General features: G+C 42.9%; 1 protein-coding gene across 1 annotated transcript in view; it reads left to right on the top strand.

The window, feature by feature from the left end:
• Positions 1-17,682, top strand: part of jph3b (junctophilin 3b) — a 40,239-nt gene that overhangs the window by 11,293 nt on the left and 11,264 nt on the right. The window contains 1 exon segment of the mRNA XM_048256904.1: positions 6,015-6,846. Within this exon segment, the coding sequence (XP_048112861.1) occupies positions 6,015-6,846 (832 nt within the window).

Here is a 17,682-nt window from a genome sequence, read left to right as displayed (position 1 = left end):
TGATGAGTGACTGCAATTTGTTTATAGTCAGACTGGCAGAGCTGGCAACCCGGATGCCAAAACACTACTGACTTTGTGATTAGTAGATAGGTGGAGGGTGACGCATCAGGCCAAAACACAACATGACAACATCAACATCAGTTGAGGGCTGCAACTTCACTTTTTAAATGACAATATCCTGGCCGGACTACTGTTGTCAGTGATATGAACATGATTTCTTAATGTCTAGTGACATATCAGGGCCAATCTATGATTAATTGAAATACATTTCTTACATACGGTTCCTTTAACACCCATGTGTATTCCCGGTCTCAGATATGACCGGCCATTAGAAATGAATGGGTGAGAAAATGGTCAGTGTATAAAATTGAATCCAGACACATACTTATTGATTAGATGGACTGTATGTGTGCTTCTGTACATTAAAACACCCTCACTCCCCCTCTTTGCTTCTATGCCAACCCCCACTGGAACCTTTCCCCAATAGAATCTTCCCCTTTCTGACTTGCATGAGCTCAGGTCAATGAGGCCTACAGGCCATAAATAGCAAATGGAAGTTCAATAGGTTATATCTATAGAACACACGTTCATACAAAGGTCTATCACAACATTAGATGATAATATATGTGCTACTATGGATTTATAACAACTTTGGGTGCTGAGATATCATGCAAAACATGAGTACTTGAGTACATGAGTCTCACCCCCCACAGCACAGACAATTTCTAAATTTTAAAAACAGCCCCTACAAGATTCTTAGCAATTCTGACCTTTTGACAATCAAAACTATCTCAGGAACAGAGATATGCCCCAAACAAGCTACTACAAGATTCTTGGCAATTCTGACCTTTTGACGATCGGAACTATCTCAGCAACAGAGACATGAAACTGCCCCAACTGGTCCTTGACAATTCAAGAACTTCAGTGCATTCTCCTCCCAGCACTTTGGGATGCCTGGAGCCATAGTGCTCATGTCCCCAAATATGTTGCTGGATGCATTGTAAGCCATTCTAAGCTGTTACACACGCCAAAGCTGTTTTGTCATTCAAAATAGGGTATTGGTCTTCACAACTGAACGTAAATTGTGTGTGTGTGTGTGTGGGGGGTCATCGGTCCAGTAGTGGGCCGGTCCAGGAGAAAATGGCCAGGGCCGAATTTTGTTCCCAGTCCGACCCTGTCTCTCTGTGTGTGTGTGTGTGTGAGTGAAAGAGAGAGAGAGAGAGCAAGAAAAAGAGGAGAAACAGTGGGTCGAAGGGAAAGAGGATTAGGAAAGAGAGAAAGAGCACAAATGTAGACAGAGAGAAAGAGAGATGAGAGTGAGAGAGAGAGAGAGATGATGGTAGAGAGGGAGAAGGAGAAAGAAAAGTGAGTCCCAGTGATATTGCTGTTATGAGTAGTAAAGATAGGTCATAAAAAAAACTCCCCCACAGTATTTTGGGTCAACCACTTTGCTTTGCTTAGTAGCACTGCACTAAGGGAGCATTCACCTGTCCCAGAATGCAGTTGGAATACAGTAAAACCCTGCTAGGATTTCTACTGTCTAGACCTGGACTCACCCAGCTGATTCCAGCGACGCTATTCTAGAGAGAGGCAAGGGTTGAGTAACCAGCTCAGAGCCGTCGAGCGTTACATCACATGCATCGGTCAAAAACACAACAGCTAAACACACAACACAACAATCACATCGATGAAACCCGCTGCTGCATGGATCTTATGGAACCAGTGTGTGTGTGTGAGTGTGAGTGTCTGCTTGTGTGTGTGTGTGTGTGTGTGTGTGTGTGTGTGTGTGTGTGTGTGTGTGTGTGTGTATGTGTTTGTGAGTTGAAGCGAGAGGGAGAGACCAGATGAGTATGCATTAGAGAGAGGGAGGGAGAGAGGCAGAGAGAGAAAGGGAGAGAGGGAGGATGAGAGAGAGAGAGAGAGAGAGAGAGATGGAGGGAGGGAGAGAGAGATTGTCCCAGATTTCAGCACCAGTGAGTAGAGCGAGTGGAAAGAGCAAAGTAGCGGCTGGTCTCAGAGCAGCAGAGAGAAGGAGGACAACAAAGGCATGTACAGAGGAGGACAACAGAGAGAGAGAGGGAGAGAGAGGAGAGAGAGGAGGAGAGAAAGAGGACAGGAACAGGACAGAGAACAGGTCAGGAGAGAGATGAAAGGAGGATGCATGAACAGAGTGATATGAAAGAAGGGATGAGAGGAAAAAGAGAAAAAGATGAGTGCAGAGAGGTGGAGGAGAGGAGGAGAGGAGGAGAGGAGACAGACAAATGACAGGATCCTCCGTTGTAGTGAGAATAATGTCATTTTGCAAATGACAAGTGCGAACACAAATCCTCAGAGATAACTGATAACACTTGTGTTGCCAGTGTAAAGTGCCACTGTGTCTGTCCACAGTGACCATTGCTAATATAGACCCTTTCAACAATAAAAACAAAAACAATGCTTGAACATTCTATTTGGGCCCCAATCTACTTCCTCTGCATTAAGATAACATATGGAATGTTAAAAAGGAAGCCTTGTGGGGCCAACTATGATGCTGATAATGGAACTCTCTTGAAAGGGTCCATACTTGTCATCATACTGTCATTTGTCAGGGATATTTTGAAAAGGAAAATATACGTTGAGGATATTTACATTGTTAACATCATGTTATAATCAATATCATTACTGTCTGCATGATGTCATACTCATGTCAGATGTGGATCTATGAAATGCTTTCCTCAGCCTATGACCTCATCCAGCGGGTGTATTGCTAAATGCTCCAGAAGTCTCAGCATAAATGTTTTATTTGACCAGATTGATGAGCACTTCAGGTCTTGATATCATTATGACTGACTCTAATACAGTTTCAGTTTTGACAATAGCATCTGCAGTATACCTAAACTGTAACCATATAAACTATTAACAACTTATTGGTTAGTTAAATACTGCCGGGACTAATTTTACTATTATGGTATTAATGCTCCAGAGGTTTCATTACCTCTTATGCTACTGTTCCCAGTACCACTACTATTGCCGGTCACATTACTATGACTTATGTCATCATCTGTAGCACTAATGCAACAGCTGATCATATTATCTCTGCTTGTGATACAGTATCACTGCCTTCTCAATGTCATTGTCACCGCTGCTCCTATTGTTACCGTGGCAACCTCTATTAGTACTGTTCCTCAGGCATTATCACTATTGATTTCACTATGCCTGCAGCGTTATTGAGACTGTTTCTAGCACTGCTGTTCTAAGTGGCATACTCAGTCCGGCCAAAAAAACATTGCAACTGCACAAATTAGGCGAATGAAGATATGTTCCGCATTATTTGCTACGGGTTGCAATTCTGCCTCATTTGTGATTTGCCCCTATTTAATTTTGTTGTTGTTGTTGTTGGGGTTTTTTGCCTGTAAATATCTACAAACATCCGTAAGATCCTGCAGGGACATATTACTACTGTCCCAAACACTGCATCTCCTCTACTGTTACAGAATATCATATCATAGTTTGAGTATCATATCACCTCTCCCTCTCTATCTACAGTTATAAATAATATTACCATTGCTTCTAATACTGCTGGTTTGAGTCTTTACTTACCACTGTCTTTATAACAAGTTCTTTACTATCATTACCCTTGTCATTACTCCAATGACATACAGAATTACCATTACTCCAATGACATTACCACAGTTTCTGTTGCAGGTGCCTCTAACAATGGCGTGATCACTGCTGCATCCTGCACTAATGCTCATAATGTCATTAAGACTGGCACTGCCGCTCCTGTAATATCATTAGTGTTGCGTTTAATGCCTCTCACACAAGCACTGCCAGTCTCACGTCACCATCAACACGCCACTGTTGCTCTCAATGTCATTACTGTTGACTCAGTACAGTGTCCAGTCCAGTGTCATTACTGTTGACTCAGTATCATGTCCAGTCAGTGTCATTACTGTTGTTGACTTAGTAAAGTGTTCAATCCAGTGTCATTACTGTTGACTCAGTATCATGTCCAGTCAGTGTCATTACTGTTGACTTAGTAAAGTGTTCAATCCAGTGTCTTTAATGTTGACTCACTACAGTGTTCACAAGGGGACCCCCAAGCCCCCACACACACACACACACACACACACATATGCCACAATTAGTGGGGGGCCCTTGTGATATCCAGTGTGATATTGACCTAAAGTGTGTTGAAACATGATACCGAGTGTGAACGTATGTCTCATAGCTCATCTCGGCTTGTCCCCTGCACTCAGAAATCTGGTGCTAGTTAGCCGATGCTACCAACAGTTTTTCTATGGGGGTGCCTCGGGCATCAGCCTAGCCATGCAAATAAATCACTGTTTTACACCATTTACGAGGCTCAAAGTAGCTCCATACTTCATTGGTAGACTTCCGAGGGCCTTGACAATTAAAACGAGACATTGAGAACTTTGACAAGCCGAGATGGGCTATGAGACATACATTCACACTCGGTATCTTGTTTCAACATACTTTAGGTCAATATCACACCGGAATTCTCCTTTAATACATCTGGGCCCAGGGGCCCGAAATTTCATAATCCGTCCATGGTCTGGTCATTTATGCTGATGAGTGGTAAGCAGGCTTTGGTCCTAGCTATTTCCTATCAGTGCACACTCCACCCGTCAGACTCATAGACAGTAAAATATATGGACAGAGTCATCACGTAGACGTCAGTCGAGGCGGGTGAAGCAAATTTCAACCGTTTCCTGTTGATCGACGAGGCTTTCTGCGCAGGCTCAGGGGACGTAGATGTAACGTAGGCACGTAGTCTGACTCGTGTAACTCTTGTGATAGCTGCACCGAGAGATTAGGTATGTAGCCCCTTACTTCGTTACCACCACGTCTACATTACTTTTCTTAAATGTCCTAGTTGTTCGTAGATAAATTTCATATAAACAGCACTCGCCACATTCATAGCCTACTGTCAATCCATCAAAACTTTGCTGAAATGTTGTGCTCCAATGCTTTCGCTCTTATCCAGAGAATACAGTTATTTTGCTCCTGTGCGATGCTTTCACCCGCTCTGGTCGTATGCTCATTACGTAAATTACGTCACGTTAGCACTGATTTCGTAAAAAAAGTCAGTTACGAGGTTATGACGGCAATCACACAATGTTGTATTACTCTGAAAATAGAAAAAGTTCATATAAAGGCTTAAAACGCTTCAGCTGTAATGTTATTTGATGTCAAAGTGGCGCCAAATTGAATGGGTTCAATGGGATGGCTAGGTGGAACTGGTCAACTATTTAGCCTTTTCTACATCAACTGCTAACTGGCAGAAAATGAAAACGAAAGTTTGGCGATCAGGAGCTGTCAGGAATTTGTTCTCCATGTGAAGAATGTAATCGATTGCAGACGTGCACAGACACGGAGCGCCTAGACTTGGGTTACTTTCACTTTCGTGCGCATTCATTACGTTAAAGATGCTTCAAACAGCGATCAAACATTATCAAATTGATCATGACGTGACGTGTTGTCACAAACACTTACTCCAATTAGAAAATCAAAACCAAAATCATGTAAGTAAAGACTATGTTAAGTGTTGTTATCTCATTGACGCCTGTATAAGGGGGTGGAGGATGTGATATTTTTGACCTGATATATTTGCCTAAATAAAAGGCCTTAAATTGGAAGTATTTTAGCTTTGATTCTCTTTTGACACTTCAAAGTAGATCTTGCCTTTGTTCAGGGCGAGGTCAAGGATCTTGTGCTCAAAAAGCTTAGTGACCACTGGTCTCTCCGAACGTTCGCCTGCCCTCTTAGTCAGACTAGGGTCTTTGCTTCTCTCCCACAAATCCATGCAGTCACTCTTGTGTGATGTCATGTTCCCTCACTCTCCACACCACATCGGACATTAAGTATACATATTTCACATGGTAGACACAAATGATACACACACACACACGTGTGCATGAACATTATATGAATCAACCAAATTAGAAATGTGTTGCTATACGCATAATGTGTTGTGTATGTACACTGACAGTGTGTCTCCCTCCTGTGTTTAGGTACGTACCAGGGCCAATGGGTGGGTGGCATGCGGCACGGTTACGGGCTGCGTCAGAGCGTCCCGTACGGGATGGCGGCTGTCATCCGCTCCCCGCTGCGCACCTCTATAAACTCCCTCCGCTCCGAGCACAGCAACGGCTCTGCCCTGCTGCCCGACAGGATGGGGGGCGTGGCGGGGCCAGCAGGGGGCACTCCGGGCGGCATGGCCACCAGCCCATCCGTGTCGCGCGGCGGCTTTGTCCTGACAGCCCAGAGCAGCGAGACGGAGCTCCTGGGGGCAGCAAAGAGGCGCGGGCTGTTCCGGCGCTCCCTGCTGTCGGGCCTGAAGCTGCGCAAGTCCGAGTCGCGCAGCTCGCTGAGCAGCCAGCGGAGCAAACAGAGCTCGTTCCGCAGCGAGGCCGGGATGAGCACGGTCAGCTCCGCATCCAACGCCTCCGACGTCAACTCCACCATCAGTCTGGGAGATGGCGAGTCGGAGCTGGCCGCTGCTGAGGTCATCCCCGACGACGTGGATGCTACGGCAACCGAGACGTACGCGGGCGAGTGGAAGAACGACAAGCGCACGGGCTGCGGAGTTAGCCGGCGTTCCGACGGACTGTGCTACCAGGGCGAGTGGCTTAGCAACAAGCGTCATGGATATGGATGCACCACATTCCCCGACGGAACCAAAGAGGAGGGCAAGTACAAACAGAACATTCTGGTGAGCGGGAAAAGGAAGAACCTCATCCCGCTCCGTGCCAGTAAGATCCGAGAGAAGGTGGACCGAGCAGTGGACGCCGCTGAGAAGGCTGCGGATGTCGCCAAGCAGAAGGCCGAGATCGCCCAGTCCAGGTGAGCAGGGTTGCCGTCTCATCAAGAGATGGTCCTCTGGTTAGTGATGAGAAGCTTTTTAGTTGGAAATATATGATGTCAGGGGTCAGGTGGCTCATTGGACCTATCTCTGGCTGGACTAGTTAAATGATGATGAGTGTGGTGGTTTATTGGCACCCTTGTTTGCTTTATGTACACTCATTAGTCCTCATTTTCTAAGGCCTTTGGAGGAATACAGAAGGATCTCTTGGTATACCCTTAAAAGAACCATTTGGTACCCTAGCCAGACACACTGAAAGCCTGTTTCTTCGTCTTTCTCACTGAAGTAAGATGAACGCTGTGGAAAGTCCAAGCTAGCACGAGCCCCAGGAATAGAACGAGTCCAGTTATGGGTCCGTATTCCAGAATCAGTTGTTCTATGGGGTTCTGTCTGTTGGGAGTTGCCTCTTATATGCTTATAGCTCAGTACATGCACTTTGGTTTGGAGTTATTTGGGTCATTCCTGAAGGCACATAAGCAGGAGGGAAAGAGAGAGAGAGAAAAAGGGAGATAGGGAGGGAGGGGGGAAGAAAGAGGGAGAGAGAGAGAGAAAGAGAGAGAGAAAGAGAGATTTCCGCATTATGCCAGCAGTGTTGGCTTGCAGCCGGAGAGGCCAGGATGACAGAGATGGAAAAGGGCCAACTCTATCTCTCTCTCCCTCTTTATCTGTGTGTATTGTACGCAAACACACACACACACACATACACAGAAACAGACACAGAAACACACACACACAAACATACACACACAGGCAGGCACACACAGGACAATCTAGTTTCTCATATTTTTACTCCTACCCCATGCTTTTAAATAGCACCTTGGTTTTGAGTTGCTCCTCAAAACAGACTTACAGGTGGTAGGTGGTTAGAACCACATGTATATATTCAGCCTTATAGTAACCTAGTTATAGTAGCCTAGTGTACCCTAGGGGTTTCACGACTACCGATTTGTGCTAGTTGACAAGATTTTCAAGATTTTCACAACTTACATGTTGCTGTAGAAAAAGGTCTCATTTCATAGTACTTTCATACACAGTGTGTAGCCCATTTACCCTTTAGCCATTTTGTCAGCGGTCTACAGCACTGACTAGTGATCTAGTGATTTAGCAGTCGAATAGTAGCCAAGTCTCCTTATTCTTAAATAGCTATTTTAACTACATATAATGGGGACTGCCGACCAAGCCGGTAGTCAGACATCTAATAATGTCTGGGAAGATGATGAGCATAGATCTGCAGCTCCACTTCACCAACACCGATGGTCATCAGTTGACTAATGTGTGGCTGATGAATGAACGAAGCCATTGGAAAAAGGGTTGCTCCAAAAGTCCTCTGAAGTTCACCAACAAAAAGGACCAGGAATAGATTACTGCACAGGCCTACCGGGCCCAGGCCCAGGGGCCCAAGGGGTCAGGGGGCCCTGAAGTATGTAGGCTATGAATCTTATTGAATTTAGTATTGGCCATCCCTAAACTGCACCAGAATACAGGAAATCACATCAAACAAATGAAAACATTTCTGGGGGAGGACCCCCAAACCCCCCCTCCCACATAGTGGGGCGCCCTAAATACATCTGGGCCCAGGGGCCCAAAAGTTCATAATCCGTCCATGAAAAGGACCCAAAACTGCTATCTTTGCCCATATAAGGAGATCCCCATCCCCTAATAGCTTAGGCTTTGAGGTGTGGTAGGGCAAGAAGGCGTTAGCTTTGGCGTTTGGAACTTGGACAAACAGGAGATCCCCATCCCCTAATAGCTTAGGCTTTGAGATGTGGTAGTGCAAAAAAGCGCTAGCTTTGGCGCTTGGAACTCGGATAAACTGGGTTTGATTCCAGAGTCTTTGTCTCTGTCGTTTTGGATACATACTAGTCACGTTGCAGTTGCCCTATACTGGGATAGACAATGAAAGAACAAGAAGACTTAGGCTACGTTTATACATGACCGGCTATTTTCATAAATGGACATTTCACCCTCTCCGTTTTCAAAAATAACATTGTGCATACCTTTTCAGAGAAGTTTCTCCGTGTATTTATGCCGTCAAGAGCATGCTAAACCTGTCGATGGCAGTGTAAGGAGAAGCTCAATCCCACGTTAGCCAATCAGAATCCCGAAAACAGCAAAAAATCACTTCCTATTTCTCTTTTGAGCAGTATTGGAAATGCAAACAGGCCAAAAGCGTTTGCACAAACGTAAAAATGAATACCACCTTAATAGCATCCATGGTCAGTAGCCAAACAAACTGTAAACATAGGGCGCATTAAATGAGAGGCCAAACCGCAGGGAAATATCTGCGTCATCCCTTTGTGTAAACGGGGCCTTATACTGTGGAAGTTGACAGATTTAATCAAGTTGTTGTGTTGCCACCTGATTTGATTAGCTCACTAAAATATAACCCAGTTCAATAGATTTGGTTTACAGCCAGTCTATCAATACTAATCAACACTGCCCCCTATACAGAGCAACCAACCCCCCACCCCGCAAACTTCTTTACCTACACCATCGAACCGTTTCAGACCAATTAGCTAGGCATATTATTACACATGGTATCTCCCTAGCATGCAATGTTATGCAACTGCTATAGCATGCAAGCATGCAATGGTATGCAACTGCTATATTTGTCTGTCCTGCTAACCCTTCAATCTCATTAAGTGCATCAGATTCGCCCCATAGCACCATGCTACGCATTATCAGTCAATTTGAGTGCAGGCTAACCAGCTCAAAACTGAGCATAACTCTCCCTAAAGTGCCAACAGGACTGCTGGCCAACCATAATATTAGCATAACCTATGTCCTCTTTGCTCCAGACTACCCTGCAAATAGTTTACTATGAAAGCAATTAGCTAGAGTACTTACTCCAACTCAGAGTTCAGCATAAGCAGCACTTACATAGGGTACAGGCTAATAAGACCACAGCTAAGCATAACCACTAGGGTCCATGCTTATAAGTTCTGTAAGTTCTGTTATGCTTATAACATTTTTGCAACTGTTTTACCAGTTTGCTTAACTAGTCGACAGTATGACCCAAGCATGAGAATACAGTTCAGTAGAGTATAATTTGCGAGAGTGTAGCTGTAGCGTCAGCAACTTCAGAGTCAGGCTGCTTTGCCTAAAGCCTTGTGCATATCATATCACCTTTGTAACACATTTATTTCATTTCATTATATCATATTTAGGAATTGTATTACTACTGAGTATAATAATCATCTCATTGCTGCTATTCATGATGTTCTACTCAATAGACCTATGCTCCATGAACTAGTTCAGGTTTTTATATAGGTTCTCTTTTATGGTAGGAAGTGTCATGAATTGTAGGCCTACTGTAATCATCATGCTGTGCCCTGTCCCTAACATCATCAAACCTTTTTTCAGTCAGCTGTCTGAAGTCCTTAGTCTTGCTACCTGGTCTCATTAGGGAAACGTTCCCCTGGGACCGTTTTGGCAAACCCAGCCAAACGTTCCACCAGACACGTTTCTGAGGTGCAAACTACCCAGCAACCCAGCGGGGGTGCTAAAGAGAGACCTTTAGACGTTGTTTACTACAGTTAGGTCTGGTCAAACTAAATTGTAGCTTACACAAGCTAGCATTGTAGCTCGAATCCGCCTGTGTGGTGAGTCTGGTCAGAGCCCGTCCTTATTAGACATTCTCTGGTCTGGTCTTCGTGCGTTGGGTTGAATTGCACGGCTCGGCCCTGCACGCAGCCGGATTCGAACCTGCGAACAGCTGCACCTCGGAGCGGAAGTCGAGCATGTTGACAATTGAGCTTAAATCCCCCGGGTTGCTCGCGAAAAAGAAAAACCCACCAAGATGTGGCAGCTAACTCATAGACGGCAGTTCAGGGTTTGTGCCCTTATATTTTGTGAAACGTAGCGAGATATAGGCACTATTAATCCAAAACTTTGGTTTGGTAACCAAAGAATACTGCTGAGCGTGTGCAAGCTAAGCCAAAACGGTCCCAGGGGAACGTTTCCCTAATGAGACAACCAACTAGTCTTCATATTGTTTTTGCATATCTCTTTCAGTGTTAACACGGCAAACGCTTACCTGGTGCTTTCTCGTACTGTCTCGTTCTCGACAGTTTTAACTGTTCTTATTTTAACATAAATACCAATAAAAATGACAAAAAGTATGGTACGCATCATGCTATCCTTGTGGGGAAAAATATTGGCATTGTTTTTTCTGTTTAAAAATGTACACTTTAACAATAATAATATTTTTTATATTTTTTTTATTTTTTATATATTTTTAAAATGTTTTGCCTCAAGGCAACATTGTACCATAACGGTAAAAAGTAAAATAATTCCTATTTTCAAGAATTAAAGCTAACTTATTCATTTAAAACACCTATAACTTAACATAGAACAAAAATATATATCTGGTTTTCAATGTATTACAAGTCTTATTACAAAAATCTAATTTAGTCTAAATATAAATCTAAATTCAGTTGTTGCTCCCAGGCAACATTGTACCATTGCCTTTACCATGTAGTTATAATGATTAAAACATACAAATTATCGTATGATATCATCAAGATCACTGTTATTTACGGGTAAAAAGCTCCATAAATCTCCCCAAACATCTCCTCAGGTATACACATACACATACAAGCACCCACACACATCCATGACTTTGTGCACATACATGTATACCCATATATGCGTACTGATGCACACACACATACTGTAGCAACATCCACTTTCTCTCCGAGACCAGCGCCTGACTTTTTGAAAGTTTAAGCAATTTGTCTCAAAAGAGAAACACAGTGGATAGGCCTACACTGTAGCAAATAGAGGGATCAGTCAGGCTTCAAACTTGGGGCTACGGGGTAGCAAGTGTGCAGCTTGACCGCAACACCAAAAAGCCATGGATGTTGGTATGGTAGTCAGGGCACATACTCAACCATATGCTGGCATTCTGTAAAAGTTCATGAAGCACACTCATGCACTTCACACAGACAGGTGCCCCTCGTACATCCATCCATCCACCGTACATCACAGGGTGCCTAACTAATGCATCGCCTTTCCATGGGGTCCCTTATACTCTTACTTTGGGCGCACTTCCTTTAGCATCACAGCAATCCCTTTTACTTCTGGCATTATGTAGCAAAAGGAGAGAGCAGTCACCCCACCTGGCCTCAAACTCCAGTACAAAACCTGCACTCTTTTATACAAAAACAGGCTCTTTTTTATAATAATAATACATTTTATTTGTAGAGCACTTTATCGTGTACTTAAAGCATTGAACATTGTAGGGTAAAAAGGGAGGCAGGCAGGCCTATTGGTTAAGGCTTCGGGCTTGTAACCGGAGGGTTGCCGGTTCGATCCCCGACCAGTAGGAACGGCTGAAGTGCCCTTGAACAAGCATCTAACCCAGGGGTCTCAAACTCAAACGAGCTGGGGGCCACTTCTGCCAACGTCATCTGATTGGAGGGCCGGCTATTTCTGAAAATGCAATGTTTTCTTTTTTTCAAATACCACACAAAACTGCAAACAGAAAGTGCATCTTTTTTTAGACACCTGTGCTAGCAACCTTAGCTTATCAATAAAATAATGATAAAATAAATATTAATACAAATTATAAAAACAAACAAAAAGCATAAAAACAGGTATGTGTGTTTCACACCAAATAAAAAAATATTTTCCTCTCATAACCTATTTAAACCTGCATGGCAAACTTTAGGCGCCAGGGTTAAGAAAACAGCACCATTGGATTTTGACATTAAAATTTCAAAAGGTTTGAAAGTGGTCAGAGATAAAGTCCTACTGTAAATATAAAAATCTTTGAGTATAAACAAAAGTTTATGAAGGGGGTAAATTTACCCATCTAATTTGCCACTGGATAGCAAGCACCTCAAATTATGCACCTTTCAGTAAATACTGGATGTTAAACATATTTGAGCAGGTTTACTTTCTTTTTGTCATATTACCCATATAACAAATTAACAGGAAAACAGTAGGCCTAAGATGTAAACCAACAATGGTAAACTATTACTAGCCTATAACCACAAGCCGTTGTTATAGGCCTACAATAATGTAGCCTGGTCAAATCAGTTCCTGGGTGACTGCAGTTCTTTAAAGCCCTATTTTTACTACCCCTGCTGTCTGTACCACGTCCATTACGGACACTATCATCACGATTACCACTGCCACCTCCAGCTATGTTGGGCAGAGGGTCGAAATAAGCACGGTATGCTTAGTGGACACCGTCATATACACGCAAAGACGCATCTCCATTCACAGACGCACCGTGGCTATCACTGTCAATAGTCGATCATAATCTCCAAAAGGCAGATATTCTCCTTCAGAATCAGAATAGGTGAATAACATAACCTACCCAAGACTTCATCACACGTGAAAGTTTTTTCAACATCTGGTGTCGGCCATTTTCTGCTTCAATTTGTGCAAAATTATGGCCTGCAAATGCACGTCTTCGTGTTTCTCGCGTGTAATAGGCCTACAACATTTCCTGAAAACTTTGTGCAGCGAATTTGGGCCTGAATCGAAGCTCTGGATGTCTAGCAACTGGAGGAGAGTAGTCTACAAATGGGATTTGTCACCGTCTTGGATCTATCGTCTATTTTAACCAGTGTTGTTGTTTGTTGCAATTAAAAATACCCTCAAGGGCCGAATTACATATTATTTTGACATTAGGTCGCGGGCCGGAATTGGGCCGGAGTTTGAGACCCCTGACCTAACCCCTCACTGCCCCCCAAGCGCCGCTGTAGCAGGCAGCTCACTGCTCCGGGTTAGTGTGTGCTTTACCTCACTGTGTGTTCACTGTGTGCTCTGTGTGTTCACTGATTCACGGATGGGATAAATGCAGAGACCAAATCCTTGTATACACAAGTATACTTGGCTGAGAAACCTGATTTGCATTAAAAGTAAAAGGTAAGAAAGTAGAATTAAATAAAATGTAGTGTACAGGCAGTCGCAAGTGTGGACAGAAACAGACATATGCAATTAAAAAGTAAAGTATTACATATTTAAAACTCTGTTTCTAACAAATGCACACAATAGATTTGTCAGTTTACTTACAGGTATATGCAATATTTTCTTTTGCCTTGCTAATTTAATTACAAATATAATGCACTTTCTTCCCTAATTAGTTTATTTGGTATGGCCATATGCGAGTCCGTTATGGTACAATGTTGCCTCAGGGCAACATGCCATTTTTTGTAATTTCCTATGACACCTACATTGATATGTTATAAAAAGTTGTTGATACATTTTTATTATCAATAAAGCTTGCTTATTTTTGGTTACACTTTACTTGACAGTATCGACATACATGTCGAGTGAAATGACACTGTCATGAACGTGTCATGAACGTGTCATAAAGAAGTCATAAACGTTCATGACATAACGCTTCTGTTATTAAGTTACATTCGGTTTTTGTCATAACAAGTTAGGGTTAGGATTAGGTTTAGGGTTATGGTTAGAGTTAGGATTAGGGTTAGGGTTCATGTGAGTGTGATGTGTTCATGACAGTGTCATGTCACTCTTATGTCAATATTTTTTCTTGATGATTTAATGGAAGTGAAGTACTGAAAATGTGGCGTTGCAAAAGACACTCAGCACACAGTGAGCACACAGTGAGGTGAAGCACACACTAATCCCGGCGCAGTGAGCTGCCGGCTACAAGAGCGGCGCTCAGGGAGCAGTGAGGGGTTAGGTGCCTTACTTCAGCCGCTTCGTACTGGTCGGGGTTCGAACCAGCAACCCTCCAGTTACAAGTCCGAAGCGCCCCCCAGTAGGCCACGGCTGCCCCCCAGTAGGTCACGACTGCCCCACATGTGTGTGTATGTTTTTGTGTGTGGGTGTTTGTGTGCATGCATGTGTGTGTGAACATTGGTGGTTCATATGCATAAGTGGCAACATGACAACATGAACTGCTGTGTGTGTGTGTGTGTGTGTGTGAGTGGGTGTACATGTGTGTGTGTGGGTGTGTGTGTGCGTGCGTGTGTGTGTGTGTATGTGGGTGTGTGTGTGTGCGTGCATGTGTGTGTGTGTGTGAGTGGATGTACATGTGTGTGATATGTCTGTGTATGTGTGCGACTGTGCGCACATGCATGTGTGTGCGAACATTGAGATGGGTTCCTATAATTTACACAAGATTGATTTGTTTGGCAGGTGTGGTTCACATTGGGGGGAAAGTACATTAGTTCAAGAAAACACTGGGCTCCCAATTACTCAAAGCTTTCTTGTGGAAAGTATGATTCATGTGTAGAATGGGCACACAAGCACAGGAAAGTTGTAGGAGTGTGTGTATAGAGGTGTCTTTCATCTCCTGGATGAAAATTCTAGTCTTTCCCACCTATGGCGGTCATTTTTGACCGTAATCAAAAAAAAAGTGTGTTGAATAAATCACTCAAAATTCAAAGAAATTAGACAATGAATTTCATGTGTTCAAATGCCTTTTGTGAAGGACATCCAGTGACGCCGCTCCCACCACGCGCATCACGCACTACGTGTAGCGCACAAAAGGACAGAGGGGGCACCAAAAACTGCAAACTGTGTTTCACTCTTTCTTGAGAATGTTTACAGTGGTAATTTACAATGGTAGTAGCATGGTACATGCAAGGATGTTACTTTTTGGGTTCTCCATGTAGCAGATCTAACTTTAATTACTCCGCTTAATTGGGAACGCATCTTGCGTGCACAGGAGAGAGACAAAGATACAGGCAGATTCCAGCTGGATTGTCATTGTGTATCTTCTTTTTAATATAAGAAGCTTTTAAAAGGAACTCATGAAAGCAACAAAGACGAAGCTATAGAGTTTGCGATTATCCGGTTCCCACTACTGACCATTTTTAAACTCAGATTGGTGAGAGGGCTACATTATGTAATTTAAAGGCACCACAATGTAATTCCGCTTAGGGCTCTGAAATGGCCAGCAGCGGCACTGAGGACATCCTAAGGTCTCGAGGTAATCTGATGAAAAATGCCATATTTATGCTACAGGGAATGTGTAAATCGGTCATTTTTGTCCTGAACAGTGTTAGAAAGTTAAAAACAAGCAAATTGGGCTGCAAGTGTGTTAAGCAAATTTGTCTTGATAAGAGTCAAACTTTCTTATCTTAAAATAAGATTAATAACACTTGGTTAGATAAGCAGTGTTTGCAGTGAATATATTAGAGTGAGAACTATTTCTTCTTTCATGGTTCATCCTGACAAGACTAATCTCATGTTGACATGTTTCATTAAACTGCAAGACACATGACCTTTAAATGTCATGCAGTTGTGCTTAAATGTCCACTAGCTCAATACTCAACTGTGGCATAAGTCTCTCCATGTGGTCCCTGGATGATAAATAACTAGATGTACCGCAGAGCGGTACAAAATATGACCGCCGCCCAGTCCAGCACATTTTTTCCACAAAAAGAAATCACGCTGAAAGGCCTATATGATTCTAACTGTCTCACTAAATTGCATTATCCACACTCAATTCTCACTGGTATCTGCTAGACAACAAGTACCAAAACATGATTAGTTCATAGATTTCACATGTAAAATTAATTTTATACAACCCCACCTCCATCTTGCCTGTTCTGAGAAATTCTTGATTGTTTGTGTTATGTTTATGTTATGTGTGTGGGTGTGTGTGTGTGTGAGTGTGTGTGTGTGTGTGTGTGTGTGTGTGTGTGTGTGCGTGTGTGTGTGCCTCATGTATGTGCCTGTGCATGCAAGCCGCATATATGTCTACTGTGTGAGTATGTGTCATAATGCATGATTACCGTGAATGTATGTGTGTGTGTGTGTGTGTACATCTGTTTGTGCACATGTGTGCACATGAAATGGGTTAACATGACCCCTGAGGCAAACATACGGGAAAAAATGGTCATCCTAGGCCCTACAGTTCTCAAGATATTCACAGAGAACTGTGTCTGCCCCCTACCTCCCTTCGGGGGTCCAGTTCAGCGTGGGGCTACAGATCAAAACGAAAAAAATGACGGTTCCATGCTATCCATGTGGGGGTACATGCCCACCAAGTTTTGTGTACCTCGGTCTTTCAGTGTCCGAATCCTTGTTGGTGGTGTACGCCACTAAATGTACACATAAATTATTTTATTGTAAGGCCCCCCATGAACCAAAAGTACACAAACTTGGCATGCATTCGAGGGTGTCATAATGATCCTACACTTTTAATTTCGTGCAGTTTTGACCGTCAGCCAGAGATATTGTGATGAAAACACCTAATTTTTTGCTTTTTAATTTTTAACTAGGTGGCGCTATATAATCATTGACGGAAATTTGGGCATGCGAAAAAGAAAAAAAAGAAAAAAAAAAAAATCTGACTAAACCTATATGATAATCATAATAACTAGCTAGATGCTGATGTGCTAACTTTACTAGTTGCTTACCACTTAGTTTAGATGCACACTTGGCCATTAACAGGTCGGTAAAATACATTTTGTGTACCATGAAAGCATGTAGTATGTGGCTGTATGGGGCGCCAAGTGACCAACAGACGAGATTTTATTGACAGAGAGCAATCCGTGATATGAAATGTATCATAAGTAATATCAGTATTTATCTAATTTTTTGATTTAATGATTATTTATCATTCATCATCAGTCCAAAAACAAAAACAAAAAAAACACACACTAATGGGGGGACAACACATAGCACAGAAAACAAAATGGAAGACTCATGTTGTGCATTGAGTTATCGGTCATGCTTTTAATTTTCTGGGCATAAGTTTGAATGCACTTCTCAATTTGTGGACAAAATAAACTCATTTTATAGAGTAAAGTAATTTTGTCCAAGTAATGTAGTTAGCCCACATTTATATTTTTGTGAATCTGTAGTAATGTAGTTAGCCCACA

The sequence above is a fragment of the Alosa alosa genome, chromosome 11, assembly GCF_017589495.1.
Source record: "Alosa alosa isolate M-15738 ecotype Scorff River chromosome 11, AALO_Geno_1.1, whole genome shotgun sequence".
In the NCBI taxonomy this organism is placed as follows: Eukaryota; Metazoa; Chordata; class Actinopteri; order Clupeiformes; family Clupeidae; genus Alosa; species Alosa alosa.
The sequence above is the reverse complement of the archived record's forward strand: the minus strand, read 5'-3'. Positions and strand labels throughout refer to the sequence as shown.